At 38.8% G+C, this 27,424-nt stretch overlaps 1 protein-coding gene across 2 annotated transcripts in view; it reads left to right on the top strand.

Annotated features, from left to right (window-relative positions):
* The window catches only part of GMPS (guanine monophosphate synthase), a 72,801-nt gene extending 59,039 nt beyond the window's left edge, over positions 1–13,762 (top strand). For both annotated transcript variants that reach the window (XM_025375941.1, XM_025375942.1), the window contains 5 exons: positions 396–521; positions 5,541–5,656; positions 9,336–9,466; positions 10,756–10,928; positions 11,999–13,762. In XM_025375941.1, coding sequence (XP_025231726.1) covers positions 396–521; positions 5,541–5,656; positions 9,336–9,466; positions 10,756–10,928; positions 11,999–12,100 — 648 coding nt within the window. In that variant the 3' untranslated portion in view covers positions 12,101–13,762. The remainder of the gene's footprint in view (positions 1–395; positions 522–5,540; positions 5,657–9,335; positions 9,467–10,755; positions 10,929–11,998) is intronic.
* The last annotated feature ends 13,662 nt before the right edge of the window (positions 13,763–27,424 follow it).

Raw genomic sequence — 27,424 nt, 5'->3', positions numbered from 1 at the left:
GGGATAGGAGGAGTGAAAATTAAAGAATGGAAAAACATATACCAGGTAAATAAAGAAATGGGTAGAGCTATATTAATTTCAAACAGAACTGACTTTATGGCAAAAAGCATTAGAGATAATATTTGACTCAGATAAGGTGCATCACTTGCTGGTGACAGGGTACTAAAGCCTAAATGTATGTAAACATAATCTGCATTTCTTATCCTAAGACTTCTTCATAGTCCTAGCCCTCAGCTGTGAATTTCTGGCATAGTGCATAGCACACACAACTCAAGGAGATACCAAATACAATCCACTGCTAAAAACCAGTAAAATACATAAGATAGCAGTAGATAATAAAAGAGTGAATACCTTATTTCTTAAAACTGAAAAAATGCCTCTTTGGTTTTTCTCAGCCACATACCCTATTACAGAGAGTCAAAGCCTGCACAACGGAAGAGGATCAGGAGAAGCTGATGCAAATTACCAGTCTGCATTCACTGAATGCCTTCTTGCTGCCAATTAAAACTGTAGGTGTGCAGGTGAGTTGTGTGAATTCATTCGTCAGTGATACACTTTTTTTTTTTTCTTGAGACGGCCAGGCTGGAGTGCAGTGGCATGATCTCAGCTCATTGCAACCTCCGCCTCCTGGGTTCTAGCACTCTTTCTACTAATATTGAAATAAGGATTACTTAGAAAAATGAAACATGTAAGTATATATACCAAGTTTAGAGAAATAAGAAGGTAATTTTTTATAGAATGTTTAGGGAGTGAATAGTTACAGGAACTAAATAGTCAGGTTGAGATTTTGTAGTTTTGGAACATCTATGAACTCTAACCAAAGGCAAATATTGAAAGCAGCTCTTTCCTATAGGGTTGGCATGCTTATTTCTGCCATGTAGGGCAGGGATCAAGAGGTCATTTATCCTTCTAGATGTGAAATACACTATGGTTTTAGAAGTCTTTAACTGCAGGAAGGCCTCCAGATGTAAGTTACACCATTTAGGTGTTGTTCTCAGCTTGTGTATTCCCTGTGCTAGGGAACATGTTCTGCTGATGTTTTTTGTGTTTATTCTGCCTTTCTAGTTGTAAAAGAACATGAGAATAATATAGTTCTCAATTATAAAATGCTACTTGCAAAATGACTAATAACATAATTTCAGACAAAACTTACTTTATGGCAAAAAGCATTAGAGATAATATTTGACTCAGATAAGGTGCATCACGTGCTGGTGACAGGGTACTAAAGCCTGAATGTATGTAAATATAATCTGCATTTTTTTTTTTTTTTTTTCTTTTCTTTGAGACAGAGTCTAGCTCTGTCGCCCAGGCTGGAGTGCAGTGGCCGGATCTCAGCTCACTGCAAGCTCCGCCTCCCGGGTTCACGGAATTCTCCTGCCTCAGTCTCCCGAGTAGTTGGGACTACAGGCGCCCGCCACCTCACCCGGCTAGATTTTTTTTTGTATTTTTAGTAGAGACGGGGTTTTACCATGTTAGCCAGGATGGTCTTGATCTCCTGACCTCGTGATCCGCCCGTCTCGGCCTCCCAAAGTGCTGGGATTACAGGCTTGAGGCACCGCGCCCGGCCAATCTGCATTTCTTATCCTAAGACTTCTTCATAGTCCTAGCCCTCAGCTGTGAATTTCTGGCATAGTGCCTAGCACACACAACTCAAGGAGATACCAAATACAATCACCTGCTAAAAACCAGTAAAATACATAAGATAGTATGTTAATTTCTCCTCTTTTTCTGGAGACAGGGTCTTGCCCTGTCTCCCAGGCTGGAGTGCAGTGATGTGATCATGGTGTACTATAGCCCTGAATTCCTGGGCTCTAGCGACCCTCCTATCTCAGCTTCCCAAGTAGCTGGGACTACAGGCATGCACCATCATGCCTGGCTAATTTTTAAATTTTTTTATGGAGATAGGGTCTCACTGCATTGCTCAGGCTGGCTTTGAAATTCTGGCCTCAAGTGATCCTTCCCTTTGTCCTCCCAAAGTGTTAGGATTGGAAGCGTGAGCCGCTGTGCCCGGCCTTCTTTATATGATCCTTAAATGAGTTTTTGGGGAACAAAAGTGTGGGAGGGTAGGGAAGAGAAAGGTTATTTTATTTCAAGTGTGTGGTTAAATGGAAACTAGAAGAGGTGTCAGTAATTCAACTCAAAAATGGTATAAGTGCCAGTTATTGGGTTAATGTGTTTATAATGTGCTCTTACAGTAAAATTATGTGTAGAAAGAAGTTCTACTCTTTTAGAGATTATTCATCTAAAACCTAATAAGCGTTTTTTCTAAATATATGAATCTGTCAGTTTAAATTCCTCTTTGCTCTGAATTCATGCAGTTCTGCTTGTAAATAAAACAAGATAAAAAGTGGTTGTTGCCAGGTGCAGTGGCTCATGCCTGTAATCCCAGCACTTTGGGAGACCGAGTTGAGTGGATCACCTGAGGTCGGGAGTTCAAGAGCAACCTGACCAACATGCAGAAACCCCATCTCCACTAAAATTACAAAATAAGCCGGGTGTGGTGGCGCATGCCTGTAATCCCAGCTGCTCGGGAGGCTGAGGCAGGAGAATTGCTTGAACCCAGGAGGCGGAAGTTGCAGTGGGCCAAGATTGTGCCATTGCACTCCAGCCTGGGCAACATCAGCAAAACTCCATCTTAAAAAAGAAAAAATTGATTGTTATTTTTAAAGTAAACTAAAATATTTTATTTCATGAAAGTGATAGAGCCAGCTATTTGGGTTAAGGAACTCTTGCCTTCTTTTTAAAGGCAAAATGTTGTAAGCTGCTTATGTTGTTTTAAAATCACTATTGAAATAACCTTACTTGGAGTTATTGATGTTTTCTTTCAGTGGTTTATGGATTATCTCATTCACATACAAATTTATTTTGAAATTTGCAATGATACTTACAGGCAGTATTACCCTAATATATAAAAATAGAATTGTGGCCAGGTTATTTAATTCTTAAAAGTTTCTCAGTTTTAAGTAGATTTGTTACAGAGAACTTCCACGTCTTTATGCTAACTCATGCTACACAGGGAGTTGAGTTGAAATAGTTCCCTACTCTTCTTTTTAGAGAAATGTTACAAAAAATAGATATTTGAGGTAATTTGATGAATAAGTGATTTCTTTTTTGAAAATGAAACTTATTCAGGCTCTACTACTATTCCCACCAAAATAAAATTTTCTTTTGTTATTGGATAACTGACTTTCGTCTCTTACCCTTTGAAGCTTAGACCTTTGCAAGCCCAGATAAAAATGATGGTTCATGGTTAGTATAAGAACGCATTTTATTTTCTAAATACCGAAGTAAACCATATTTGTAAAAAATCAAAAATACATTAAAAAAATTCTTTTTATTTCTACTCTCCAGTTAAGTTTTGTATGTGTCTTTCCAGAAACACTTTAAAAAGAAAATAGGGGATTTGGGGTACACATTGTCAACTTTTCTTTTAACTGAGCATCATGAACTTACCTTTCTGTGCCTTTCCAAGTAGATTGTCCTTAACTGTTCCCTCATATTCTATGCATACCATCATTTATTTAACTATTCTTCTAACCAGTGGGCATTTAAACTGTTCTCAGTTTTTTATTATATAGGCATCCCATCAGTTATCCATGTATTTATGTAGGATCATTTTCTGTGTTAAATGTACATTTTACACTTTTTTTTTTTGAGATGGAGTCTTGCTCTGTTGCCCAGGCTGGAGTGCAGTGGCATGATCTCAGCTCACTGCAACCTCCACCTCGCAGGTTCAAGCGATTATCCTGTCTAAGCCTCCTGAGTAGCTGGGGTTACAGGCACACGCCGCCATGCCTGGATAATTTTTTGTATTTTAGTAGAGACGGGGTTTCACTATGTTTCCTAGGCTGGTCTCGAATTCCTGAGCTCAGGCAATCCACCCGCCTTGGCCTCCCAAAGTGCTAGGATTACAGGCATGAGCCACCGCGCCCGGCCCATTTTACACTTTTATAGATGCTATCACATTAGCGTTCACATATGTTGAATTTTCGCGTTCTTAGTACCTGCCACTCTGGGCATTAGGTACTTCTCTAATCTGTTACTTTTTAAAATGCTTTTCAAAAAAAAAAAAAATTACTTGGATTAAACAGGACACAGGAAAAGAGAATAAATTATAATCAGTTTTATTTACTTATTTTAAAATTAGCTTTTAAGCTGATACTTAAACACATTGATAAGTAAATGTTTATGAATCGTTTTTGTCTCCCACTTAAGAATTCTTTATCCACTCAAAAAACATGGGCAGATGTTGTTTGCCAAATTACAATTTTTCATAATTTTATTTATTTATTTTTGAAATGGGGTCTTACTCTGTTGCCCAGGCTAGAGTACAGTGGTATGATCACTGCTCACTATAGCCTCGACCTCCTTGGGCTCAGGTGATCCTCCCACCTTAGCTTCCTGAGTAGCGGGAACTACAGGTACATGCCACCACACTACCCAGCTAAGTTTTGTATATTTTGTAGAGACAGGGTGTTGCCATGTTGTCCAGGCTGGTCTCAAACTTCTGGGCTCCACTGACCCACCCACCTCGCCCTCCCAAAGTGCTAGAATTATAGGTGTGAGCTTCTGTACCTGGCCTTGTCTGCCAAATTATCCACAGTTAGCAGGTAATGGGAATGTTGAATAAATTCTTTTTTTTTTTTTTTTTGAGACAGAGTTTCGCTCTGTCACCCAGCCTGGAGTGCAGTGACGTGCTCTCTCAACTCACTGCAACCTCCGCCTCCCAGGATCAAGCGATTATCCTGCCTCAGCCTCCCAAGTGGCTGGGACTACAGGTTCATGCCACTATGCCCAGCTAATTTTTTTTTTTTTTTTTTTGTGATGGAGTCTTGCTCTGTCGCCCAGGCTGGAGTGCAGTGGCCGGATCTCAGCTCACTGCAAGCTCCGCCTCCCGGGTTCACGCCATTCTCCTGCCTCAGCCTCCCGAGCAGCTGGGACTACAGGCGCTCGCCACCTCGCCCGGCTAGTTTTTTTTTTTTGTATTTTTTAGTAGAAACGGGGTTTCACCGTGTTAGCCAGGATGGTCTTGATCTCCTGACCTCGTGATCCGCCCGCCTCGGCCTCCCAAAGTGCTGGGATTACAGGCTTGAGCCACCGCGCCTGGCCGCCCAGCTAATTTTTATATTTTTAGTAGAGACGGGGTTTCATCGTGTTGGCCAGGCTGGTCTTGAACTCCTGACCTCAGGTGATCTGCCCACCTCGGCCTCCCAAAGTGCTGGGATTACAGGCATTAGCCACCGTGCTCAGCCTAAATTCTTGATATTACCATGATACCTTATGTATGTCTTAACTGATTCAGGTAGGATTTAATATGGGATTTTAATTTGGAATTTATTCATACCATTAAAGAAACATCTAGTATATACTTTCATTCAGATTTCAAAAAAACTATTAATAGTGTCACCATGCATAAGATATTTTTCAATGCATCTTTTCTTTTAAAAAAAAACAGCGTTGTCAAGTTAAACCGAGTTTAAGTTTAAAGTCAAGTTAAACTTTTGACTGTTAAAAATTATTGATTATCTTTTTATTTTCAGGGTGACTGTCGTTCCTACAGTTATGTGTGTGGAATCTCCAGTAAAGATGAACCTGACTGGGAATCACTTATTTTTCTGGCTAGGCTTATACCTCGCATGTGTCACAACGTTAACAGGTGTGTTTCACAGGAGCTAGGGTGGGGACATGTGTAATGGAAGGATGTGCTTCTTAAGGGCTTTCCATTAATGAAAGACCAAAAGGCTCAAATGTAGATATAGGTAGGTCATGTAGATAAGAGTAAATGGCTGTGTTTGCAATTCAAATATGCACATAGGTCGCAGTTAAGTAGATATGTAATATTATCTTGTGTTTTGACTCTTTATCACAATGTAATCATCTGTTAAAAATTATTTAAAGGAGAAAGATTTTTTATTTTAGTGTAAAATATTAAAGGCAGCTGCAAAACATATCTTCTAAATTAGCGGCTTATATTAGCTATTGGTTTTATGGTGACATGTTTTATTCCAGAAGGATTGAAAAAATGTATGTCCAGGTTACAGAATTACAAATAAAGTAACACACACACACACCCACCCACCCCTACAAAACAACCAACCACCCACCCCACAAACAAAAATGGAGACTTGGTTAATTTAGTAGTAACCCCAAGGAAAAAATCGAAGAAATGGGCATGTGCCAGATAGCATTAAAATAGTTACATTTAAATATATAATTTACATTTTAGGTTAATTTTCCTTTAATTTGCATATTAATTTCTTACATTGGATATATCAACAGCTGATTTATAATCTATTTCTAATACTCAATTTCATCATACCATATATAGTTTAAAAATTCACTTATTTTGTACTAGATTGCTAATTAAATTTTCTTATTTCACAGTTATTCTCTCTCTTCAATTTTCTTCATGGGTGTTAGGCAGTTAACAACCAAAAAGAATTACTTGAGATTTCATTTTGCTCAAATTGCTGCAGAAATCAGAAGCTTACCTTTTAATGTTAACCTAGCAGAGTCTGTATAGTTAGAGATAAGGAGTTAAAGGGAAGCCGTGTTTTTACTGATGGGAACATGCTCATTCAAAAGCTTACTCAAATGAACTGAAGACCCCCAAATACAGAAGCATCTTTCATATGCTGAAAAATGGAATTATTAATATCTTCAATAATGGAGGTCAGGCATGGTGGATCACTTGAGCTTAGGAGTTTGAGAACATCCTGGACAACATGGTGAAACTCCATCTCTACAAAAAATACAAAAATTAGCCAGACATGGTGGTGTGTGCCTGTAGTCCCAGCTACTTGGGAGTCTGAGGTGGGAGGATCGTGTGAGCCTGGGAGGTTGCCTTGAGCCAAAATCGTGCCACTGCAATCCAGCCTGGGCAGCAGAGTGAAACCCTTTCTCAAAAACAAAACAAAACAAACAAAAAAACTTCAATAATGATAAATTTTTAATTGCCTATTTTGAGTGGACATAATTGTCTTGGTTAGAACAGTGGCTCATAATTTGCCTATCACAGAGAAAATTTCCCTAAATTGAACTGCACACTTTTACTGTATAATTAGTGTATTTCTCCATTCACAGCATTCTTACAGTTTTATCTCCTTTTTCTTTTGCTGAAGGGCACACATCCTTGTTTAAACTTTATGTTTATATTCCAGTTTCTCTCTCTTTTCCCTATTTGTCTCTTCTTCCTTCCTCCCTTCTCAAAAAAGCAAAAAATAAAAAGCCTAACAATCAGCAAACAAAAAACTAGATTTTCCCAGCAAGCTCTTAAAAGAATCTTGGTGAACTTGGCCGGGCACGGTGGCTCACGCCTGTGATCCCAGCACTTTGGGAGGGCGAGGCGGGAGGATCACAAGGTCAGGAAATCGAGACCATCCTGACTAACACAGCGAAACCCCGTCTCTACTAAAAATTAAAAAAAAATTAGCTGGGCGTGGTGGCGGGCACCTGTAGTCCCAGCTACTCGGGAGGCTGAGGCAGGAGAATGGCATGAACCCAGGAGGCAGAGCTTGCAGTGAGCCGAGATCACACCACTGCACTCCAGCCTGGGCGACAGAGCGAGATTTCGTCTCAAAAAAAAAAGAGAATCTTGGTGAACTTTAGATTTCTTTGCCGGGGTCTTTTTGGGGAATTGGAGTTTTAAAATATTCTTCCATGTTTGCCAGTTTTTTTCCTAATTTGGATGAGGGAATCTTTGTACAGGGAGGGACTTTTCCAGTTTTACTGTCATATATAGTGTGGGTAAATACCTGTGCCAGTACACTCTAGTGATTTTGTATGTAAGAAGTGAGAAGGTTTAAAAAGCAGGTTCATGGTATTCTCTTAACTTTCTCCTCTAAAGATCTTTTATGAGCTTTAGGAACTATATTGTTTAGAAAAAGTATAACTTACTGTCTATGCATGGGATAAAAAGCTTGCTTCTGTTGTAGTATGTTTGGAAGGAGACAAAGTCGGTGGTGGTGTCAGTGGTTTTGTGCTAATATGGTTTTCTTTTGTGTATTTTACCTAAGTACATATTAAGAAAAAAAGAAAAAACATTAAACTTCACCATGATAGTTGCCAGGGAGTTTTATTTTCTTTGCTAAAATCATGACTGATGAAAAGTGACAATTGTCTACTGGCTGGAGTAGGGAGAACTAGCTAAGTGGCACTCATATCTCTACCCTGATTCCCTCTTGTTTTCTGGGTGAAGATTGTGAAACAGATCCCTTCAAACCAATGGCCAGCTACACACTTCAAGTTGTTAAAATTGTCTGATTCTGATTTCCTCAAGTTATGTTCCAAACTGTACTCTCATTGACTGTCATTAACATGAAGATATTTGTGGTATATCTTCATGTCTTTCAAACAGACATTTATATAAAACAGTAATGAATTTTTTTTTGGAAGGAAGTAGTAGGATACTAAGTCCTATTTCAATGGCCCTTTTAATGAAGTGCAAATGAGAATCTCTCTAGGATCATTGTTTCTCAAGTAGATAAAAAAAGATGAGTTTACTAATTTTGGGAAATTCACTGTAGTTTCCTCTTGGAGATTTCCAGTGCATGTTAGCATAGTATATTAATAGTTTCTGAAGTCTTGTCATAAAGGCACCTATTTTTAAATTTTAACTATGTGTATTTGTTTCCTAGGACTACCCATAACAAATTACCAGAAACTGGGAGGCTTAAAACAACAGACATTTATTCTCTCACAGTTTAGGAGGCCAGAAGTCTGAATTCAGTGTTGGCAAGGTCATATTCTCTCTGAAGACTCTAGTGGAGGATCCTTCCTCGCTTCTTCCTACTATTGGATGGTTGCTAACAATGCTTGGCTTGTGGCAGCATAATCCAGTCAGTCTTTGTGTTCACATGATCCTCATTCCCCTATGTGTGTCTGTGTATCCAAATTTTCCGGTACTTGAAAGGATACCAGTCATTGGATTAGAGCCTATCCTAATCCAGTATTACTTCATTTTAACTTGATTACATTTGCAGAGACCCTTTTTCTCCCCAGAGATTCTGGGTGGACATGAAGTTTTGGGAATACTCTTTGACCCAGTACGTTAAGTGAAAAGAGAGTCGTAATAATCACTTACATCTTTGCACATTCTGAGATACAGAATGTTCCAGAGAACACACTTTGAGGAAAGCACATAGAACACAGACCTTCCTATAATCTTACATGTTGTCCTATCCATTTGAGGAGATGAAGTGGGCAGGAGAAGGGCCTAAAACTAAGTGGGAAATGGAAAGAATGTTACTGTTCTAAGTGCCTTGCTTCTCATACTAAAATGTAATTTCTACATTTAAAATGTAATTGCTCTATTATTTTTACCTCTTTGTTTCCAGAGTTGTTTATATATTTGGCCCACCAGTTAAAGAACCTCCTACAGATGTTACTCCCACTTTCTTGACAACAGGGGTGCTCAGTACTTTACGCCAAGCAGATTTTGAGGCCCATAACATTCTCAGGGAGTCTGGTAAGTTGCTCATGTTTTTGATCACTACCCTCTGAAACTAGTTTTTGGAAGCTTGACATTAAGAGTAGGAGGATGTAGCTTTTGCTTTTTAGATGCTTTTGTTTTTATTATTTAAATCTTTGAATGTTCTATGATGTTGCTTTTTTTTTTTTTTGAGACAGAGTCTGTCTTGCTGTGTCACCTAGGCTGAAGTGCAGTGGCACAATCTTGGTTCACTTCAGCCTCCGCCTCCTGTTACAAGTGATTCTCCTGCCTCAGTCTCCTGAGTAACTGGGATTACAGGCGCCTGCTACCACACCTGGCTATTTTTTTGTAGTTTTAGTAGAGATGGGGGTTTTGCTGTTTTGGCCAGGCTGATCTCGAACTCCTGACCTCAGGTGATAAGGTCAGGAGTCAGGTGAGGCCAGCCTTGGCCTCCCAGAGTGTTGGGATTACAGGTGTGAGCCACCGCACCTAGCCTATAATGTTGCTTCTAAATAAAATATATTCACCTTTGTGGCAATTTGTGGGTATGCACAGAGCAGCAGAAAATTTGAATTTCCAGACTTAGATGTTCCCAGCTGAGTTTGAACAAGGTGACACTGTGCCTTCTTGTTCCAGCTCTCATAATGTGAACAAGTCTTTTTCATGGTCTCCTTGATGAAATATCTTTTGCATTTTTATGCTTTTTGTTAGTGATTTTGCTGTTTAAAATGTATCTCAAGTATAGTGTTGAAGTGCTGTCTGGGTTCCTAAGCACAGGAATGCTGTGATGTACCTTACAGAGAAAATCTGTGTGTTAGATAAACTTCATTCAGGCATGAGTTAAAGAGCTATTGATTTTGAGTTCAGTATGAATGAATCTATAATAAATATTAAATACAGTGTCTTAAATCAGAAACATACATAAAACAAGGTTATATATTAATCAGTTGATGAAAATATTGCAATCAGAGGCTTGCAGGGACCTAACCCTCCATATCCCCTGGGAGAAATGGTTCAATATTCACTAATTCATTGTTTGCAGTGTAGACTATAACTATACTGCAAATTATAATAGAGAATAATGAGAATGGACTCTTTCTATAGCACATCAGTGAAACATCACTGATGTGATCAAATTCTGTTTTTTGCATTTGTGGTTGAGTCCAATTAAAATGCTCTGCAAGTAGCTAGAATCAATGCATGATGACAGTCTTAACTATGCTGTGTGTGTATGTGTGATTTCAGATATTGTCTGGGAGGATTTAATTGAACTGAGAGTGCTTTTCTATGGTGCGGTGATTGGTTCTACATGTACCTTTCTCTAGGGTATGCTGGGAAAATCAGCCAGATGCCGGTGATTTTGACACCATTACATTTTGATCGGGACCCACTTCAAAAGCAGCCTTCATGCCAGAGATCTGTGGTTATTCGAACCTTTATTACTAGTGACTTCATGACTGGTATACCTGCAACACCTGGCAATGAGATCCCTGTAGAGGTAATTTATATATTTTTTTCTAATGCATGTTCTCAGTGCCTCTTACATTTTATAATACAGTGAATGGAATAGGCTGTGCCAGTGCTGTATTTCTGATGTTGGTTTTCTGTTCATAAGATAGGCCTTTTTTTTTTTTTTTTTAATTTTCACATATTTGATTAATACACTGGGGCAGAAAAAGGCCTTAAGTTATAAATGCTCTCCAAATGTCTGATTACTATATAAACAGTAATCAATTATAATAATTTTATCTAATCCTGCCAGTTTCTACTTTACAAATAGTATTCCCCAAATAAAGAAGAAAACTCTAGGAGTGAAGAAGAGTTTGTTAGAAATAAGGATGCAATTTGATAGCTTTATGGCCAGACACCCAAGAATTGCCTAAATATTCTCCCTACTACCAATTCCAACTCAATTTTTGATCCTTCTTTGTTTTCACCAGAACATTCCAAAGGAGCTACTTGCATAATAGCAAGTGAAAATCAAAGTGAGACTTTGTCTCACAGTTGGGCCGCTGCCTCCAGTGCACTAACACGAGGCTGTGGTTGTAGCTAAGTAGATGGGTTGGGGAATGTGGCTTAGTTAGTTTTCTCTTAGACTCAAATTTGCCAAATTTGACAAGTGAGCAGGCCATCCTCTCTTCCTGTATACTTGATAATGATTAATGGCCCTTAGAGTTGTATGTTTAAGCTGCAGATAATTTGCAGAGCATTGGCTGAAACACATAAAATCACATGCCTAGATGCCACAGCAATGTCAAATCACTGTATGTTCTTAAGCATTTGTTGTGGCTCAGTCACAAACACAAATTGCAGACTAGCACCTGTTTGTGGATCACACTTTGAGTAGTACTGAGTTTAAGTCACTAATATTTTAAACCTTAATAACTTAAACCTATCCCTGCAGAGGGGAATAGGTTCATTCTATAAGATTAATCGGAAACCATCCCATATACGTGGAGGACAATAGTGAAAATAGTCAACTTTTAATTTTAAATTAGAAATGTAAGCCCTCTAGGACTGGTGGACATGCAGTGGATGCTGACTTTTCTCTGTAATTTTTTTTAATAGGTGGTATTAAAGATGGTCACTGAGATTAAGAAGATTCCTGGTATTTCTCGAATTATGTATGACTTAACATCAAAGCCCCCAGGAACTACTGAGTGGGAGTAATAAACTTCTTGTTCTATTAAAGTACCGTGTGCAGTTTAAATTGATTAGAAATCATTCCCATTATTGACATGCAGTACTGTGAAAAGAGTTACTGGAGCAGCTACATCACATCTGAGTTCTCCACAGCAAAAATCTGCGGCTTAAGAGCTGAGTTGGGGATAACCAAAAGGGACTGAAGAATTTGTACGGGTAAATAATCAAGGCACCATTGCCTACACTCAGACAGATTGATACTGCTTTTGCCTTTGCCTCACTTATTCTTTATGTATACATTCACTGTTGCTATTGATGTCTCTGTGAAGATGTATGAAGGTGGGTGAGTTTGGGGGTAGTTACGGGCTTCTGTCTCTTTGCCAGTTTCTAAGAACTGTTAGAAACACCCATTATTTACCAGTGTTACGTACTATGTATATATACTTTTTGGAGAATCAGTTTTCTTGTAAGTAATGTTACTTCTCCAAAGGGTGAAAAAGAGATGAACATATCAGATAAAGGTATAGGTGGGCTATTCCAGCCACTTTTGAAGGACACTGAGGGTATAAAATGTAAGCTACCATAAAATGGAAAAGCACCAGGAATTTATTGATGTACTTTTGAATTTTATTTCACAGCCTTGGGAGGAAGAAACTGTGAGTGGTCTCAGATGTCTGAATGATCTTAAAATGTTTTCAAACCATGTTCCACATAGATGCCATGTTATTCAATGTCAGCTTGTTCATTAGTAAGGAGCTTTATCCTCCTAGCCTTATATTACCAGCCCCCCACAGCCTTGCATAGAATGTTTCTGTTATCTCCCTAGAAGAAACTGGCTCAGTGACATTTCTGGTGTAGTGCAGATAGAGGTCAAGAGGAGCATTTTCATCTCTTCTTTTGCTGGTCCGAGAAACAGCTCTGAGATCACAGAAGCCATGATGCATACCTACAGCTTACAAATGGGAGAGCAAAAATGTTTATATCTTCTAGTAAACAGTTGTAAAATGACCTCTTAAATCTAATCTATAGACATATTATTCGTTGCTCAGACATCTGTGAACAGTCTTGATCCATGCAAGATGTTTGCCAAACTTTGTAATCCTTTCTACTAGCTATAAGAGAGAATTTAAGAACTGGTGCAGGACTTGTTGCCATCGCCACCAGTTTCTAACAGATCTTTTATAACATTCACATAAGTACTGTAGACAGTAGTAGACTTAAACTCTCCGTTTCTCTCAGTATTTTAGCTAAGAATGTTACCATATTTTTCTCTTACCAATTCCATCTCAGGTTGCTGCTGCTTTTCTAGTTTAAAAGGTCAGATCTATTAATCAGGTGTGAAATTTTATTTGGGATTCAGTGTTAGATAAACAACAAATGATGCATGGCAAGAAGTCGTCTTTTTATTCTGGCTGGTCCAGAGAACAAGAAAACTGCTGCTGGACCAGCAAGGGAAGAGTTTCTGTCTGTCTTAACAGAAATCTGTGCCCAAGACAAAGGGGTACTTGACTCCTACAAAACTTAAAGGGTACATTCTCTATCCTGATGAGGAGGTACTCATTATGGCCTTCTGGAAAGAGGCTATGTTAGTGATCTGGTTTAGATTTAGAGTCATGTTATTTGAGAGCTAGAATAGACAGCCTATAAAATGCTTACCAACATGTGTCAGTACACGTTTATGTTTATATGGAAAAAAAAATTCTAGCCACAGTGTCTTACTATTTTGTGTTGAAGCAAACAATAGGAATTGGGAAAATAGATAGTAAGAATGTGTGTTCCCTAAGTATGTTATATGGAACACTGCTCCACTGAGAAGGTCCATGTAAAAAGGATTAGGTGGTCATATAAGTTTGGGGAGAATAAGCTCAGTTGTCCTTTCTTGGAGATTCATGGTATACAATATTCAAAGCTCTGAGAAATTCTGAAGTTAAAAACAATTGCTAAATTCTGCTTAATTTAGTGTTTTCCTGATACTTGTTTTTGAACACCTTTTATATAATCCCTCCTAATATATAAATACAATATTGGAAAAATTGTTTCTCCAAAACACGTCTTCACATGACATAGTTTCTTAAAAATCTAAATTTTCTGGAACTCAGAAATTTCCTAATATTTAGCACACTGTCTTCTTTTGCACAGCACTTTTTGCTTTGTGTCATATAGCATTACTCTGTACCTTCACAGTATTTCATCTGAGCCACTGAGGAAAGTTAAAGGTTGCACTTCCATTTTACAGTTAAGAAAATAAACTCATCTTAGGCATGGTTCCCTAATGAATTTCAGAATTAAATTTCAGGTTTCCTTAGTCTAGATTGTCCTTTCCGTACATGTATTCTGACACCTAAAATTATGTAAACTTATGAGATGCTTATTTTCAACTAAGACTAGAATGGTGGCTACCAGGCTAATAACATTCATCATTGGTTATGCTGGGTATATCATGACTTTATTCCCATTGCTTACCATCTACCTGGGACACATCTCTCTTTAATTAAATATATTCTTTTTCTTTGTACCTTTTAGGTAGACAGAACAATGCAGATCATTGAAAGCATTATTTATTCCTAAGATAGGCAGGCACAGAATCATTTTTAAGAACCAAATACCCAGTCCTGCCTAAAGGCCCCATCTATGATCATCAGCTCTGTTAGAAATAACAGCCTGGCATAATTCCTAAATGCAGGTCTGTAGATGTATCCAGGAGATAGGGTTACACTGTTTTCCAACCTTTTTTTAATCCCTTAATCTTGAGGTAAACTGCATGCATTTAGTCAAACATCATAAAAGTTTGTGTCCTCACTGTTTGGGCTTAACCTCCTGATAGCCTATTTTGCTGAATAACTTGATCCTAACCTGTAGAGATAAGAGCGTTCAAATTAGAAAGGCAGGACTATCCATCTTTAGTGCTTTGCTCTGACATTAAACAACACTGTGAACTTGGTCAAGTCATTTTTGTTGTTTATCTGTGACATGAGATAACTATATTAAATTTTCAACATCAAATCCAGCCATCAATTTGTATTTTATAAACAAGAAAAAGCAAAGCAGGAGACAGAATGGAGAAGCTGGATAGTGTTGGGTTTTCTGTTTTTTTTTTAAGTTCTTTTATTGTCAGATACGACACAAAGGGAAACATCAAAATGCACTGTAAAGTTAAATCCTAGCTACCTTTTTTTTGAAGCTGTTGGCAAGGTTTGACCACTTGAGGAATCTTCTGCTGTGAGATAACACTTGAAAAACACCCATCAAAGTTTCCTGGTAGGAATCTCTCTTTACTGCGTGTTTTTTTGAAAAGCTGACAGAGAATATGCTTTGGCTTTGACACTAATGAAGTCACCCATCATCAGTTATATACAGCTAATTGTTGGGAGCTAGAGCTAGAATCCAAGCTTTCTGATTCTCTGCATGGAAGAGGTAATGCTCTAGGGCCCTTCAGGGCAAATCTTAAAAAGGAAGTTCTTAGTGTGTAATTGACCATCAGGGATAAATGGGCTTCGAAAGTGTTAATTGTCTCTTTACTTACAGTGAGTTTCTAGAGATAGCCATGTCTTTCAGAAATTCTCTGACATCCTCTTGCCCAATGGTAAAACCACTTTTCCACACTACTCCCCTCCAGAAATCTTACTCATATGTGGCGAGGGCACGCCTTAGCTATCACCCCAATGGATGCTGCTTTCATTGACCCAAATCCAGAATGTAATGGGGAACTGAATACAAGTTGGATGTCTCCACCCTTGGAAAGCACATCTTTTGTTCTTACTGAAGTAATTTAACAACACCAGCTGATGGAGGGATCACGATATCTTTTTAATCACTGAAGGACTTTGACAGCAGTAATGATGGCATTGTTGACTCTTAAATTTCTGAACGTTTCACTTAATGGCAAGTGAAGAGATATGGAATCCCCCAAAGAGTATCAAGATGCTAACTTGCAACCCTATTTTTATGTACTGAAGAGGCCTCAGTGTCTCACTGAACTCTTAACCTTTTTGTGAGTGTTCCTCAATACTTCATGCCTATTACATAACCTGGAGTTAAAAATACAATATGCCCAATTAAATAATTGGATAGTTATTTAATCAGACACCATGGTCTGATGTCCAATTAAATAAAATTAGAATCTGGAGGTAGAACTCAAGCATTTACAGTTTTAAATCTCCCAGCCAGAATAAATTCTTACTGAGGGCCATATCTAGCCTATCTTCATCAAACTTACGGGTGAATCTTTGTCAAACCTATAGGAGAGAAATGCAGGCCATAGAGACAGTCTTGCTGAAGGTCTTAGAGCTAAATTAGTTCATATCCAGGAACCAGATTCTGGAACTGATTATACCTTTATTATGTTGTATGTCAGACACTCCCAGGACCTGTTTGGTAATAATTAGGACAGCTGACATACTTGTTGCTAATTTCGAGATCTGGGCAACAACTGTGTAGGCTGTTCTTTCAACCTCGTTCTTCCTACTTCTTTACTTTTCCTTCAGAGAGGAGAAAGCCACCCCTGTGCTGTAGCCACTGCTCCAGTTCTGACTCTAGCTAGGTCATGAAACAGACTGAGCTATTACTGCACCAACACATAAATCCTCCTGCCATTTGGGTATTATTCTTTAGAGAACTAGATATTACCTACCTGCAACCTAAGTTTCCTGAGTTAGAATCATTTGAGCAGCACCATCTTAATTAACTCATTAACATATTTGTAGCCAGGCATGGTGGTGCATGTCTGTAATCCCAGCACTTTGGGAGGCTGAGGCGGGCGGATCTCTTGAGGTCAGGAGTTCGAGACCAGTGTGGCCAACATGGTGAAACCCCATCTCTACTAAAAATGTAAAAATTAGCAGGGCCTGGTGGCGCGCGCATGTAATCCCAGCTATTCGGAAGGCTGAGGTGTGAGAGTCACTTAAACCCAGGAGATGGAGGTTGCAGTGAGCAGAGATTGCACCACTGCACTCCAACCTGGGTGACAAGAGTGAGATGCCGTCTCAAAACAAAAACAACATATTTGTTCACTTTTGAACCCTGTGGTGTCTTTTAACTTTGTTATGGGCCCTTGGTTAGCAAAATTTTGAGTTTAGGAAATTTGGCTATTTCTTGGGTATATTAAGTACAACTCCAAAATCCTCTTGAGTTGTCTGGGAAGCCTAAACCTTGAGCAGTATCCAAGTGGAGTATATATCTTCAAGAATACAGATTTTTAAGGTAAGTAATTTTCTGTCTTTGCATCTCCTAAGACCATTGTTACAACCTTGATATTAAAGAAGTGAATGTAAACCTCCTTTTGAACATATTTTTTATAAAGAAATATTTTGTTAATTGGAGTAAGTAGTATTAATTGTTATGAAATCACTATGTAATTGTTAATTGTAAACTGCAATGTCTATTTTGTGTTGTAACAATGTTGCCATAAAATAGCTTTGCTAAATGTGAAATGACTTTAATCCCTTTGTCTTCAGTATACTTCATAAAGGAGGAAATGATGATTTTCACACTTTGTCATGAAGCTTCCATGTTTATGAGAAAGTCCAAGAAGTGAGAGCCAAGAGGACAGACATTATCAGAATATGGGACATAAGAAATTGCGTATAGTGTCAGGGGTTTCTATATAACAACTTACTCTATGTCTTTTACATACATAGGAGGCATTAGCATTTTGCTCAGTGTTAACAGGGAACATAATAGATACAAAACATTGGATAGCTTTTTATTTAAATGATGAGCTAAAGGTGTGCGTATACACATGCACTTATAAAATTAAAGTCATATATATGTATATACACAGACTTACGTGACTTATTGCATATTCATTTACATTTGACCAAATCTTTTGTCAGTTTCTCAAGAACAATTTAACCTTTGTTTAATACATAAGGTCCTTTTAATTATTTGAAACTATGTTATCAGAGTTGAGTAAACCCATCAAAGTAAATGTACTAGTGAATCATCAATATGAAGATCAGAAGAAATAATAATGTTGAGAAATTGAATTCCATAGTTACTTTCAGGCAGTCATATTTCCGTGGTCTGTTTCCCTTCAAGTCAGTGCCCTTGCCTGGCCTTCTGCTATCTGATAAGACTGTATTTGAGACAACTATATTTTGAAAATTTTTTTTACTGTTTTAGCATAACTCATAACAAAAGTATTAGGTTTTTAATCTTGAACTCCTGTATTTCAAAACTGACATTCTGCCTCTTAATAGTTCTTTTATCAAAAGCTATATAAACACCACACAGCTGTTTTTGTTTTTGCTTTTTGTTTTTTCAGTAGATTGTTAGTGAGTTATTCTAATTAATGTATATAGATTCTAAGAAAAGCAGCTAGGAATCTTATGTTAACTTCACTGTGTTCAAGTAGTGTGTCAAATTCTAATCATTAAATGCTTTTTTAATATTTCAGAATGCCATTCCATGTGTATATATTACTGTTCTTTTAGACAATATGAAACCTGCCAAAACATTCTTTTTTAAAAAATAACATTATTAGAGAAAACTTTTTAAAATTTCCACTTAATATGGCTACATAAATGGTGTGGAAAACATGAGCCTTTTTTCAAGATGTCTTTAATTGCATTAGGATGATTGATACTCTGAATAAGAAGAAAGTTTCAGTGGACTAAAAATCTAGCTAAGTAAGACAACCTCATCTTTTGATTCTTTTGGAAAACAACTTCTATTTTATTGTGAGTAGTAGTGAGCATATAATAGATTGAACTGCTTATTGTGCTTATTTTGTTTATGGGAGTACCAAGAATTCTGTATATCATGACTATTAGGTGTTCAACGACCTTCTTAAAATTATCGTGAAAATACTCAAGCATACACAAAAGTAGAATAATGCAATTAGCATACCCCAATATTCCTATTACTCAGACTCAAGAATTAGAATAACATGATTCGTTAGTGACTGAATTAGCCATATAGCACACGGTTGAGATTTCCAAAAAGTTGGCAATAAGTACCCAGGGATTTTTTGTTTTTTGCAGACGGAGTCTTGCTCTGTTGCCCAGGCTGGAGTGCAGTGGGAGGCTCACTGCAGCCTCCGCCTCCCAGGTGCAAGCGATTCTCCTTCCTCAGTCTCCCAAGTAGCTGGAACTACAGGTGCACGCCACCACTCCCGGCTAATTTTTGTGTTTTTGGTAGAGATGGGGTTTTGCCATGTTGGCCAAGCTGGTCTGGAACTCCTGGTCTCAAGTGATCTACCTGTCTCGGCCTCCCAAAGTGCTGGGATTACAGGCAGAAGCCACTGTGCCTGGCCAGTACCCAGAGATTTTTTAAAGAAATGAGATGGTTTGGAGAATTCATTTACTTAATTTAATGGTTATGTGGCTGTCCTGACCTATTTTCTGTTAGATTTTTGCTTAAAGAGAAACTTAAAGATTCATCATTAAATAAAATACATTTTGAATGGCATTGTTTTACTTGTTTTGTCTTTTTCTGGTCAGGCTGCTGGAGTACCTGATGTGAATTTAGTATAGAGGTTCCCAAACTTTCTTCTTTGACAGTTCCCTTAGTAATTTTAGTAGTGTCCCTAGGCCAAAATAAGTAACAGTTCCATTTATTAATAGTTACAAAACAACTTAAAAAGTTATGTCCTATCAACATAGCCATTTGAAAAAATATGTGTAAATGAAAAAAATTCATTCTTTCCATCCTTAAAGCTAACTATGAATGGGATATGTGCATCTGGTGAGCACTGTAAAGCTTATCAGATCACTGCCATCCTCATTTTCTGTTTCACGCTGATTTTTGCAACATACATGTTTTTAATCACCATGGCCACTGAAAACCCAGCCAGCTGTGCAAACATGACATCATTAAATGGAAGGTAGCATGATGCTGTGTTGAAAATTGACCACAAGCTAATAGTTCACTTTGTGTCTATGTGAGTTTGTTGCAGTGGCTTTTAGTGCCTTGGTGCACAGTTTGAGAACCATGGTGTCTGATTATTGTGATTTTTTTTTTTTCTTTTCTCAATTTTTCTTAACTTTGAAGGATATGTCTTAAAATATATATGTGTCCTTGGCTGGGTGCAGTGGCTCATGCCTGTAGTCTCAGCACTTTGGGAGGCTGAGGCAGGTAGATAGTTTGAGCACAGGAATTCAAGACCAACCTGGGCAACATGTCAAAACCCCGTCTCTACAAAAAAACACAAATGTTAGCCAGGTGTGCACCTCTAGTCCCACCTATGTGGGAGACTGAGGCGGGAGAATTGCTTGAGCCCAGGATGTCAAGGCTGTAGTGGGCTGTGATCACATCATTGCACTCCAGCCCGGGTGAGAGAACAAGACCTTGTCTCAAAAAATAAAATAAAATACATATATATAGCTCCTTAATATTGAAAGTGTTGTATTTCCTGTTTTGACATTTAAGAGTTGGAATATTTTACAAAAATATAGATACTTAAGAATCTTATTGCATCTTCCTGGGGTAGAGGTACAGACATCCCATATATTTCTTAAAGTAGACCTGTATAGAATGTCCCTAGATCCACATTTAAAGCATACTTAAATTCACTTTGGAGCTAGCTTTTTCAGGTAACTGGTATTGCTACAGAGATTTAAAACTATCTCATACCTTTTAGACCATTATTATAGAAGTGAATATTCTAATATACTGGATTTAGAAAAGGCCAGATATGCTATTTACAGTGTTGTTACAATGTTGGTTTCCCTTTGTAAAGTAAGGGGAAATAGTCACCACATATATTTTTAAATTTTTCCCATTAAGTAAACAATAATGGTCATCCTTTGGGTATGTTTGAGTTTAGAGATGTCGTTCAGTAAGGCAGAGAGGGAATCAGCATTGCTCACATTAGTTTGGAAATAAGTTGAATTTAAAAAGCTTACTAAAGAAGCATAACTATCTTTATATTTTCATCTTTATGTGATTTCTTTACCCTGAATCTCAGAAGAGGACCATTATAGAAAATGTAAAAATTTTATCTCTGAGAAATGGGAATGAGGCATTTTCAGAGTATGAGTGACATAAGAGTAAGATTCCTAGTTGAGTTAGGTGTAATCTTGGGAATCTATTTTATCTAATATTTGTTCCAGTATGTTAGAATATTCACTTGTAACATATTGGTCTAAATCTGTTGGTAAAACATTGGCCTAAAATCCAGTATCTTACTTCTGACTGACTCCATGTAGCCGTGTAACCCTGGGTAAGGCAACAATCTCCTTGGCACCAAATCACTCATGTAATGGAGGAATAATACTGCCTCTGTGGGTCAAGTGAAAGAATGTATAAGGAATTGATTTACCAGTACATTAAGTATGAAAATATGTATGAGAAGGTGCTTTATGTATAACATAAGCATAATCTCTTATTTAAAACATAGCAGTGCAGATGAAATGAGTGTTGTAGGATTAAGAGTCTTTGTGCTCAATTAGCTGGGACAAATCAGATAAATTTAGACTATGACAGAGTCCCAGATTTTGAAGATGGTGTGGGGTCACTTGCTTTGAACTATATGGGGCTTGTACTTGCCCCATTATATAACAATTTCGTTGTTCATTATGAAATTTATGCCACATGATATTAACCCTAACAGAACAGAACACACTGACTCCTGTCGCTAATCTCCAACCTTGCATGCTATTCTCCATGCTATCATATTTTAATTTACAATTCAAACAGAATCTGCCAAGGAACAGACTGTCTAGAGTTCCGGAAACAAACGAAACAGCATTGCACTTAGGGCTGTAACAGGAAAGGCTGAAGCTATACATAGGGGAAAAATACAAGTGGGTTTCCTATTTGGTGATGTGAAGTGTGAAGCCAAGGGTGCAGGCTAAGTCCTGCCCATGTTCAGCTTCACTTGGGTGTCTAATACTTGGAATTCTACTGTTAGACATTTATTCCTTTGATATAAGCCTTGCTCTTTTCTTGCAGGTCTCTTTTAAAAAGCAGAAACTGCCAGATGCAGTGGTTCATGCCTGTAATCCTAGCACTTTGGGAGGCTGAGGCGGGTGGATTACCTGAGTTCAGGAGATGGAGAACAGTTGAGCAACATGGTGAAACCCCATCTCTACTAAAAATACAAAAAAATTAGCCGGGCGTGGTGGCATGCGCCTGTAATCCCAGCTGCTCGGGAAGCTGAGGCACTAGAATTGCTTGAACCTGGGAGGCGGAGGTTGCAATGAGCTGAGATTGCGCCACAGCACTCCAACCTGGGTGACTGTCTCAAAAAAATAGAAAATAAAAAATAAAAAGCAGAAACTCCTTAAAAAGATCATAGATTTGATCACTAATACCTCACTGTAAATAAGCTTGTTCATTTATTCAATTTTTACATTTTATGAACCAGGCTCTGAGAGTTCAAACAGAAGTAAATCACTGATCTTGACTTGAAAAATGTTTAGTTTAGTTTGGGCTTGGCATAGTGGCTGACATCTGTAATCCCAGCACTTGTAAGGTCGAGACAGAAGGATTGCTTGGGGCCAGGAATTCAAGACCAGCCTGGGCAATATAGTGAGTCCTTTTGTGTCTACAAAAATTAAAATATCCAGGCATGGTTATGTGCACCTGTGGTCCCAGCTACTCGGGAGGCTGAGGTGGAAGGATCACTTAAGCCTGGGAGGTTGAGGCTACAGTAAGCCTGTTCACACCACTGTACTCCAGCCTGGGCAACAGCAAGACCCTGTCTTAAAAAATGAATTAAACTAGGGTATTCTGAAACACTGAGTTATATAGGGGCATGAGAACTAAAAAATTCAGAGTGAGTCTTGAGAGGCCGTGTTGGCACTGTGCAAGGTGAGGTTATGAGTAAGCAGGATAAGGTGGTCAAGTGAGAGCAGAAGAGATACACAAAGGGGCAGGGATGCTGGGAGGAAGGGGATGGTGGTGGGAGAAAGATTTCTTGCCACCAGAAGACATCGTGATAATGTGGGCTTTGTTCCTACCTCTCCTAGGACTGTGACAATCTTAACTAGTGTTACCTGGTGTGCTTCTCCAGACAGGGAATTACTGCGAAATTGCAGTGCAATTCCCGGATCCACTTGCCCCAGGACTCAGTCCTGTCAGCATTGGAGAGGAGTAGCAAGAGTAGTATTTGTATTTGTCCTTTCTGGGAGGCTCACATGTAATCACTTGGGGCAGCAGAGTACAGGGTGCTGGGCTGGTGGATTCCAATCACGATTCCTGTAATGGGTAGGAACTTGGCATTATTATCCAAAAGAACTAAGCCAGAGAGCAAAGGATCCACAGATACGTTAAATGAGGCTGCAAGTGTTGAAAATGTGGGTGATAGCACTCCAGCCTGGGCGACAGAGCAAGACTCCGTCTCAAAAAAAAAAAAAAAAAGACAATGTGGGTGACAGAAGGAAAAATCTTAGTTCAGTTTTGCAGTTTAGGTTAATCAAACGCATCATCCTGGTTTAATAGTTCAGAAATAAGGTTTACCTGAGGCCTCTTAGCACAAGAGTTAAACACCTCCCAAATCTCCAGCTCCTCCTGTGCACCCCTCCCCCACACCCTCCACCAGCACCTCACTCTAGTGAGGCACAAAACCTTACCTGCTTTATTTCTGATTCCACCTGGAAAGGAGTTTCTATTTTAATTGGTTCCTTTTCTTCATCTTTTAGTAAAAAGCCAGCCTGCCTCCATTTAAAATATTTGCAGCACCAATATCTGGGGGAAAATAAGTGAAGTCAGGTTTTGTGGGGTTTTTTTTTTTTTTTTTTTTTTGTATTATTCTTCTAGATCCTTGTGGTTTCCTAGGAAAAACAAAAATAGGGTATATGAATTGGTGAGGGCAAGCTGTTGAAGCTAACATAGTATGACTTGGTCCAATTATAAGTTGAAAGTGCGTTTTGGTATCTATCCATCTGAAAGCTATTCTAGCCTAATTATGCCCCGTGCCCTCTGTCTTCTTACTGCCTGACTAGCTATTGAACTGCTCCTTTGTCACTGAGAAGGAAAGGCCTGAAAACACAAGCTACAGTTGATTCTTGAACAACATGGGCATGAACTGCGTGAGTTCATGTATACCTGGGTTTTTTTCAACCAAATGTGGATGGAGAAATAGCATTCTCAGGATATGAAACCTGTGGAGGGAGGATTGGCTTTTCATATACCCAAGTTCTGCAGGGCTTACTGGAGGACCTGAGTGTGCGTGGATTTTGGAATATGCGGGAGTCCTGGAACCTTACATACACAAGAGTTGACTATAGTTTTATTTCTTGATAACTTCAGCCCAGACAGTTTCAGTAGGGGAGGAAATATACTATTGGCCTCAAGGTTATTTGACGCTTAGCTGTAGTTCTTTCAGATTTCTGAAAGATGAGAATTGGTAAGGCCCCAGGAAAAGCATTTAGTTTTATCCCATAGGGCAACTAAGTTTCCAGCAGTGGAAAGATTGCACTCTGGTTAAAGCTGGAGCTGCATAGAAAACTCCCATCTTGGGACTCCTGCCTGGGAGCACTTCCCACTATTTTAGACTGCCTGCCCGCCTGCCTTGAGGATCCTAACGGTCAGGGTAGACTTCCCCCAGCCCCCTACAAGCACATTTGAGAGCAAATACCTCTTCCCATTGGTCAGTCTTGCCTGTCTTGGGTCATTGCTATATTTATATGCCTTTGCTTCTCCTTCCCCCCCATCAAGTTCACTTTAAAAATAAACTCATTCTGCTGCTTTCTTAGACCAGTGTCCTTTTAGCATACAAACATCACCTGAAAAAGCTTTTCTTCCCCCTTCAAGCTAATCTGTATCAGATCATAGGGATGGATTTTTCAATCTCGGAGGTCTTTTAGAAAGCAGAGTTCTAAAAAGACTTTTAGAACTTTTTACATGTTCTTATTCTAGCTTTTTAAGTATTTGAAGAAAAGAGCAATTTAATGCCTTCAGAAGCTAATTCATTTACTTATTTAACCAACATTTGAATGCCCACTCCGTGCTTCAATCACCTCATTATGACTCAGAAGAGAGTCATAACGTGGTTCTCATATACTTTGATTCTGCTTTATATTTTAATCTGTCTTTAGACAGAGCTATGGAGGAAGTGATGTTTCTTTTATTAACTGATGCAGCTTTTTGATGAGGCCTCCTGCGATCTCAGTAGCAGGCCTGGATGAGACAGAGATAAGCCTCCAACATGAGGGTCAGCTTCCATAATTAGGGTTACAGAGAGGCAGTGTGGTTTGGTGGCTAAAAAAAACGAACTGTAGAATGAGACAGGCCTGGGTGCATTCCTGTGCGTTACATTTATAACAGTTAAGGAACTCATATTGGTGCATTAGTAACCAGGCACATTTTATTACTAGTTCACTAGATTTTTCCTAATGTCCTTTTTCTGTTCTAGGATCCCATCCAGGACACTACATTATATTTAGTTTTCATGTCTCTTCAGTCTCCCCTTGTCTGTAACAATTTCTAAGACTTGTTTATAATGACCTTGACAGTTTTGTGTAGTACTGAAGTGGTGTGGGTGTTGTTTGGGGAAATACCTGAGGTTCGTTGTCTCATGCCAAGGAAATTGAAGACTTAGACACACAAGGAGTGGGTTTAGGAGCAGAGGTTTAATAGGCAAAAGAAAGAGAAAGGAGCACAGCTCTCCCTCCTGCAGAGAGAGGGGTGCCTGAGTGGGACTTCTGGTCTGCAGCGGAGTGCACAAGATTTTATAGACTGGCTTGAGGAGGCAGTGTCTGATTTACATAGGACCCAAAGTTTGGTTGGACCGGGTGTGATATTTACATAGCCCACGAAGAAGCTGGCCACCCCACCCTAATCTTTTTATTATGCAAATGTGTTTTCTACCTGGCTGGTGCCATGTTGTCTGCTCCTTACTGTACACATGGTTGGCAAAGAAGAGGGAAGATGCCATGTTGAACATGCCTAGCCCCCACATAGCCTTTTCCTGTTGGTACAGCTGCCAGCATTCATCCATGCAAGCTTCCAGCTTATCTGTCTGCAGCTTGATTTTTACAGGCTGTTCTTTGTTAGAAAAGAAATGATTTGGGGGCTGCTTTTCATTGAAAGGAAAACCTTATTGAGGACTTCCTTACCCTCACTATCTACCTAAGTGATTTCTTTTTACTTCCTGTATCAGTACTGGTCAGATACTTTGTTGAATGCGCCTTGTTTTGTTTTCTTTTTAATAATTTTATTGCGATAGAATTTACATAACAATTCACCCATTTAAGCTGTACAATTCAATGGTTTTAAGTATATTCACAGAGCTGTGTAACCATTGCCACCATCAATAGTAGAACATTTCTTTTTTAAAAGATATATCACAATTTGTTTATTCACCAGCTGATCAACATCTGGGTTGTTTCTAGTTAGGGGCTGTGATGAAAAGAGTTGCTATTGTAACTGCCCATTGGGTTTACCTTGCCTGCTGCTTACACAGAGCCAATTGATTAAGACAGGGGAATTGCAATAGAGAAAGACTAATTTACACAGAGCCAGCTGTGCAGGAGACCAGAGTTTTATTATTACTCAAATCAGTCTCCCGGAGCATTTGGGGGTCAGAGTTTTTAAGGATAATTTGGTGGGTAGGGGGCCAGTGAATTGGGAGTACTAATTGGTTGGTTTGGAGATAAAATCGTAGGGAGTTGAAGCTGTCTTCTTGGGCTGAGTCAGTTCTTATGTGGGGGCTACAAGATCAGGTGAGCCAGTTGATGTATCTGGGTGGTGCCAGCTGATCCGTCAAGTGCAGGGTGTGCAAAATATCTCTTAGGAGCAGTTTAGAGAGGGTCAGAATCCTGTAGCCTCCAGCTGCATGACGCCTAAACCATGATTTCTAATCTTTTGGCTAGTTTGTTAGTCCTACAAAGGCAATCTAGTCTCCAGGCAAGAAGGAGGTCTCCTTTGGGAAAGGGTTGTTATCGTCTTTATTTTAAACTCTAAACTAAGTTCCTCCCAAAGTTACTTTGCCCTATACCCAGGAATGAACAAGGACAGCTTGGAAGTTAGAAGCAAGATGGAGTTGGTTAGATCTGATCTCTTTCACTGTCTCGGTTATAATTTTGCAATGGTGGTTTCACTATGACGTTGTATAAACTTGCATGGATATATGCATTCATTTATCTTGGGCACATTCTTAGGAGTGAAATTGCTGTGATATATGTTTAACTTTTTAAATGTTATCCAGTATAATGCTTATTTTATTTACTTTTTCTTTCCAACTTTTATTTTAGGTTTGGGGGTACATGTGCAGGTTTGTTACATGGGTAAATTACGTGCTGTGGGGGTTTGGTGTACAGATTATTTTGTCACCCAGGTAAAAAGCATGGTACTCGATACTACCCTCAAGTAGGCCCTGGTGTCTGTTGTTTCCTTCTTAGTGTCCATGTGTACTCAGTGTTTAGCTCCCACTTATAAGTGAGAACCTGCAGTATTTGATTTTCTGTT

This window comes from Theropithecus gelada, chromosome 2, assembly GCF_003255815.1.
Source record: "Theropithecus gelada isolate Dixy chromosome 2, Tgel_1.0, whole genome shotgun sequence".
Lineage (NCBI taxonomy): Eukaryota > Metazoa > Chordata > Mammalia > Primates > Cercopithecidae > Theropithecus > Theropithecus gelada.
The sequence above is the reverse complement of the archived record's forward strand: the minus strand, read 5'-3'. Positions and strand labels throughout refer to the sequence as shown.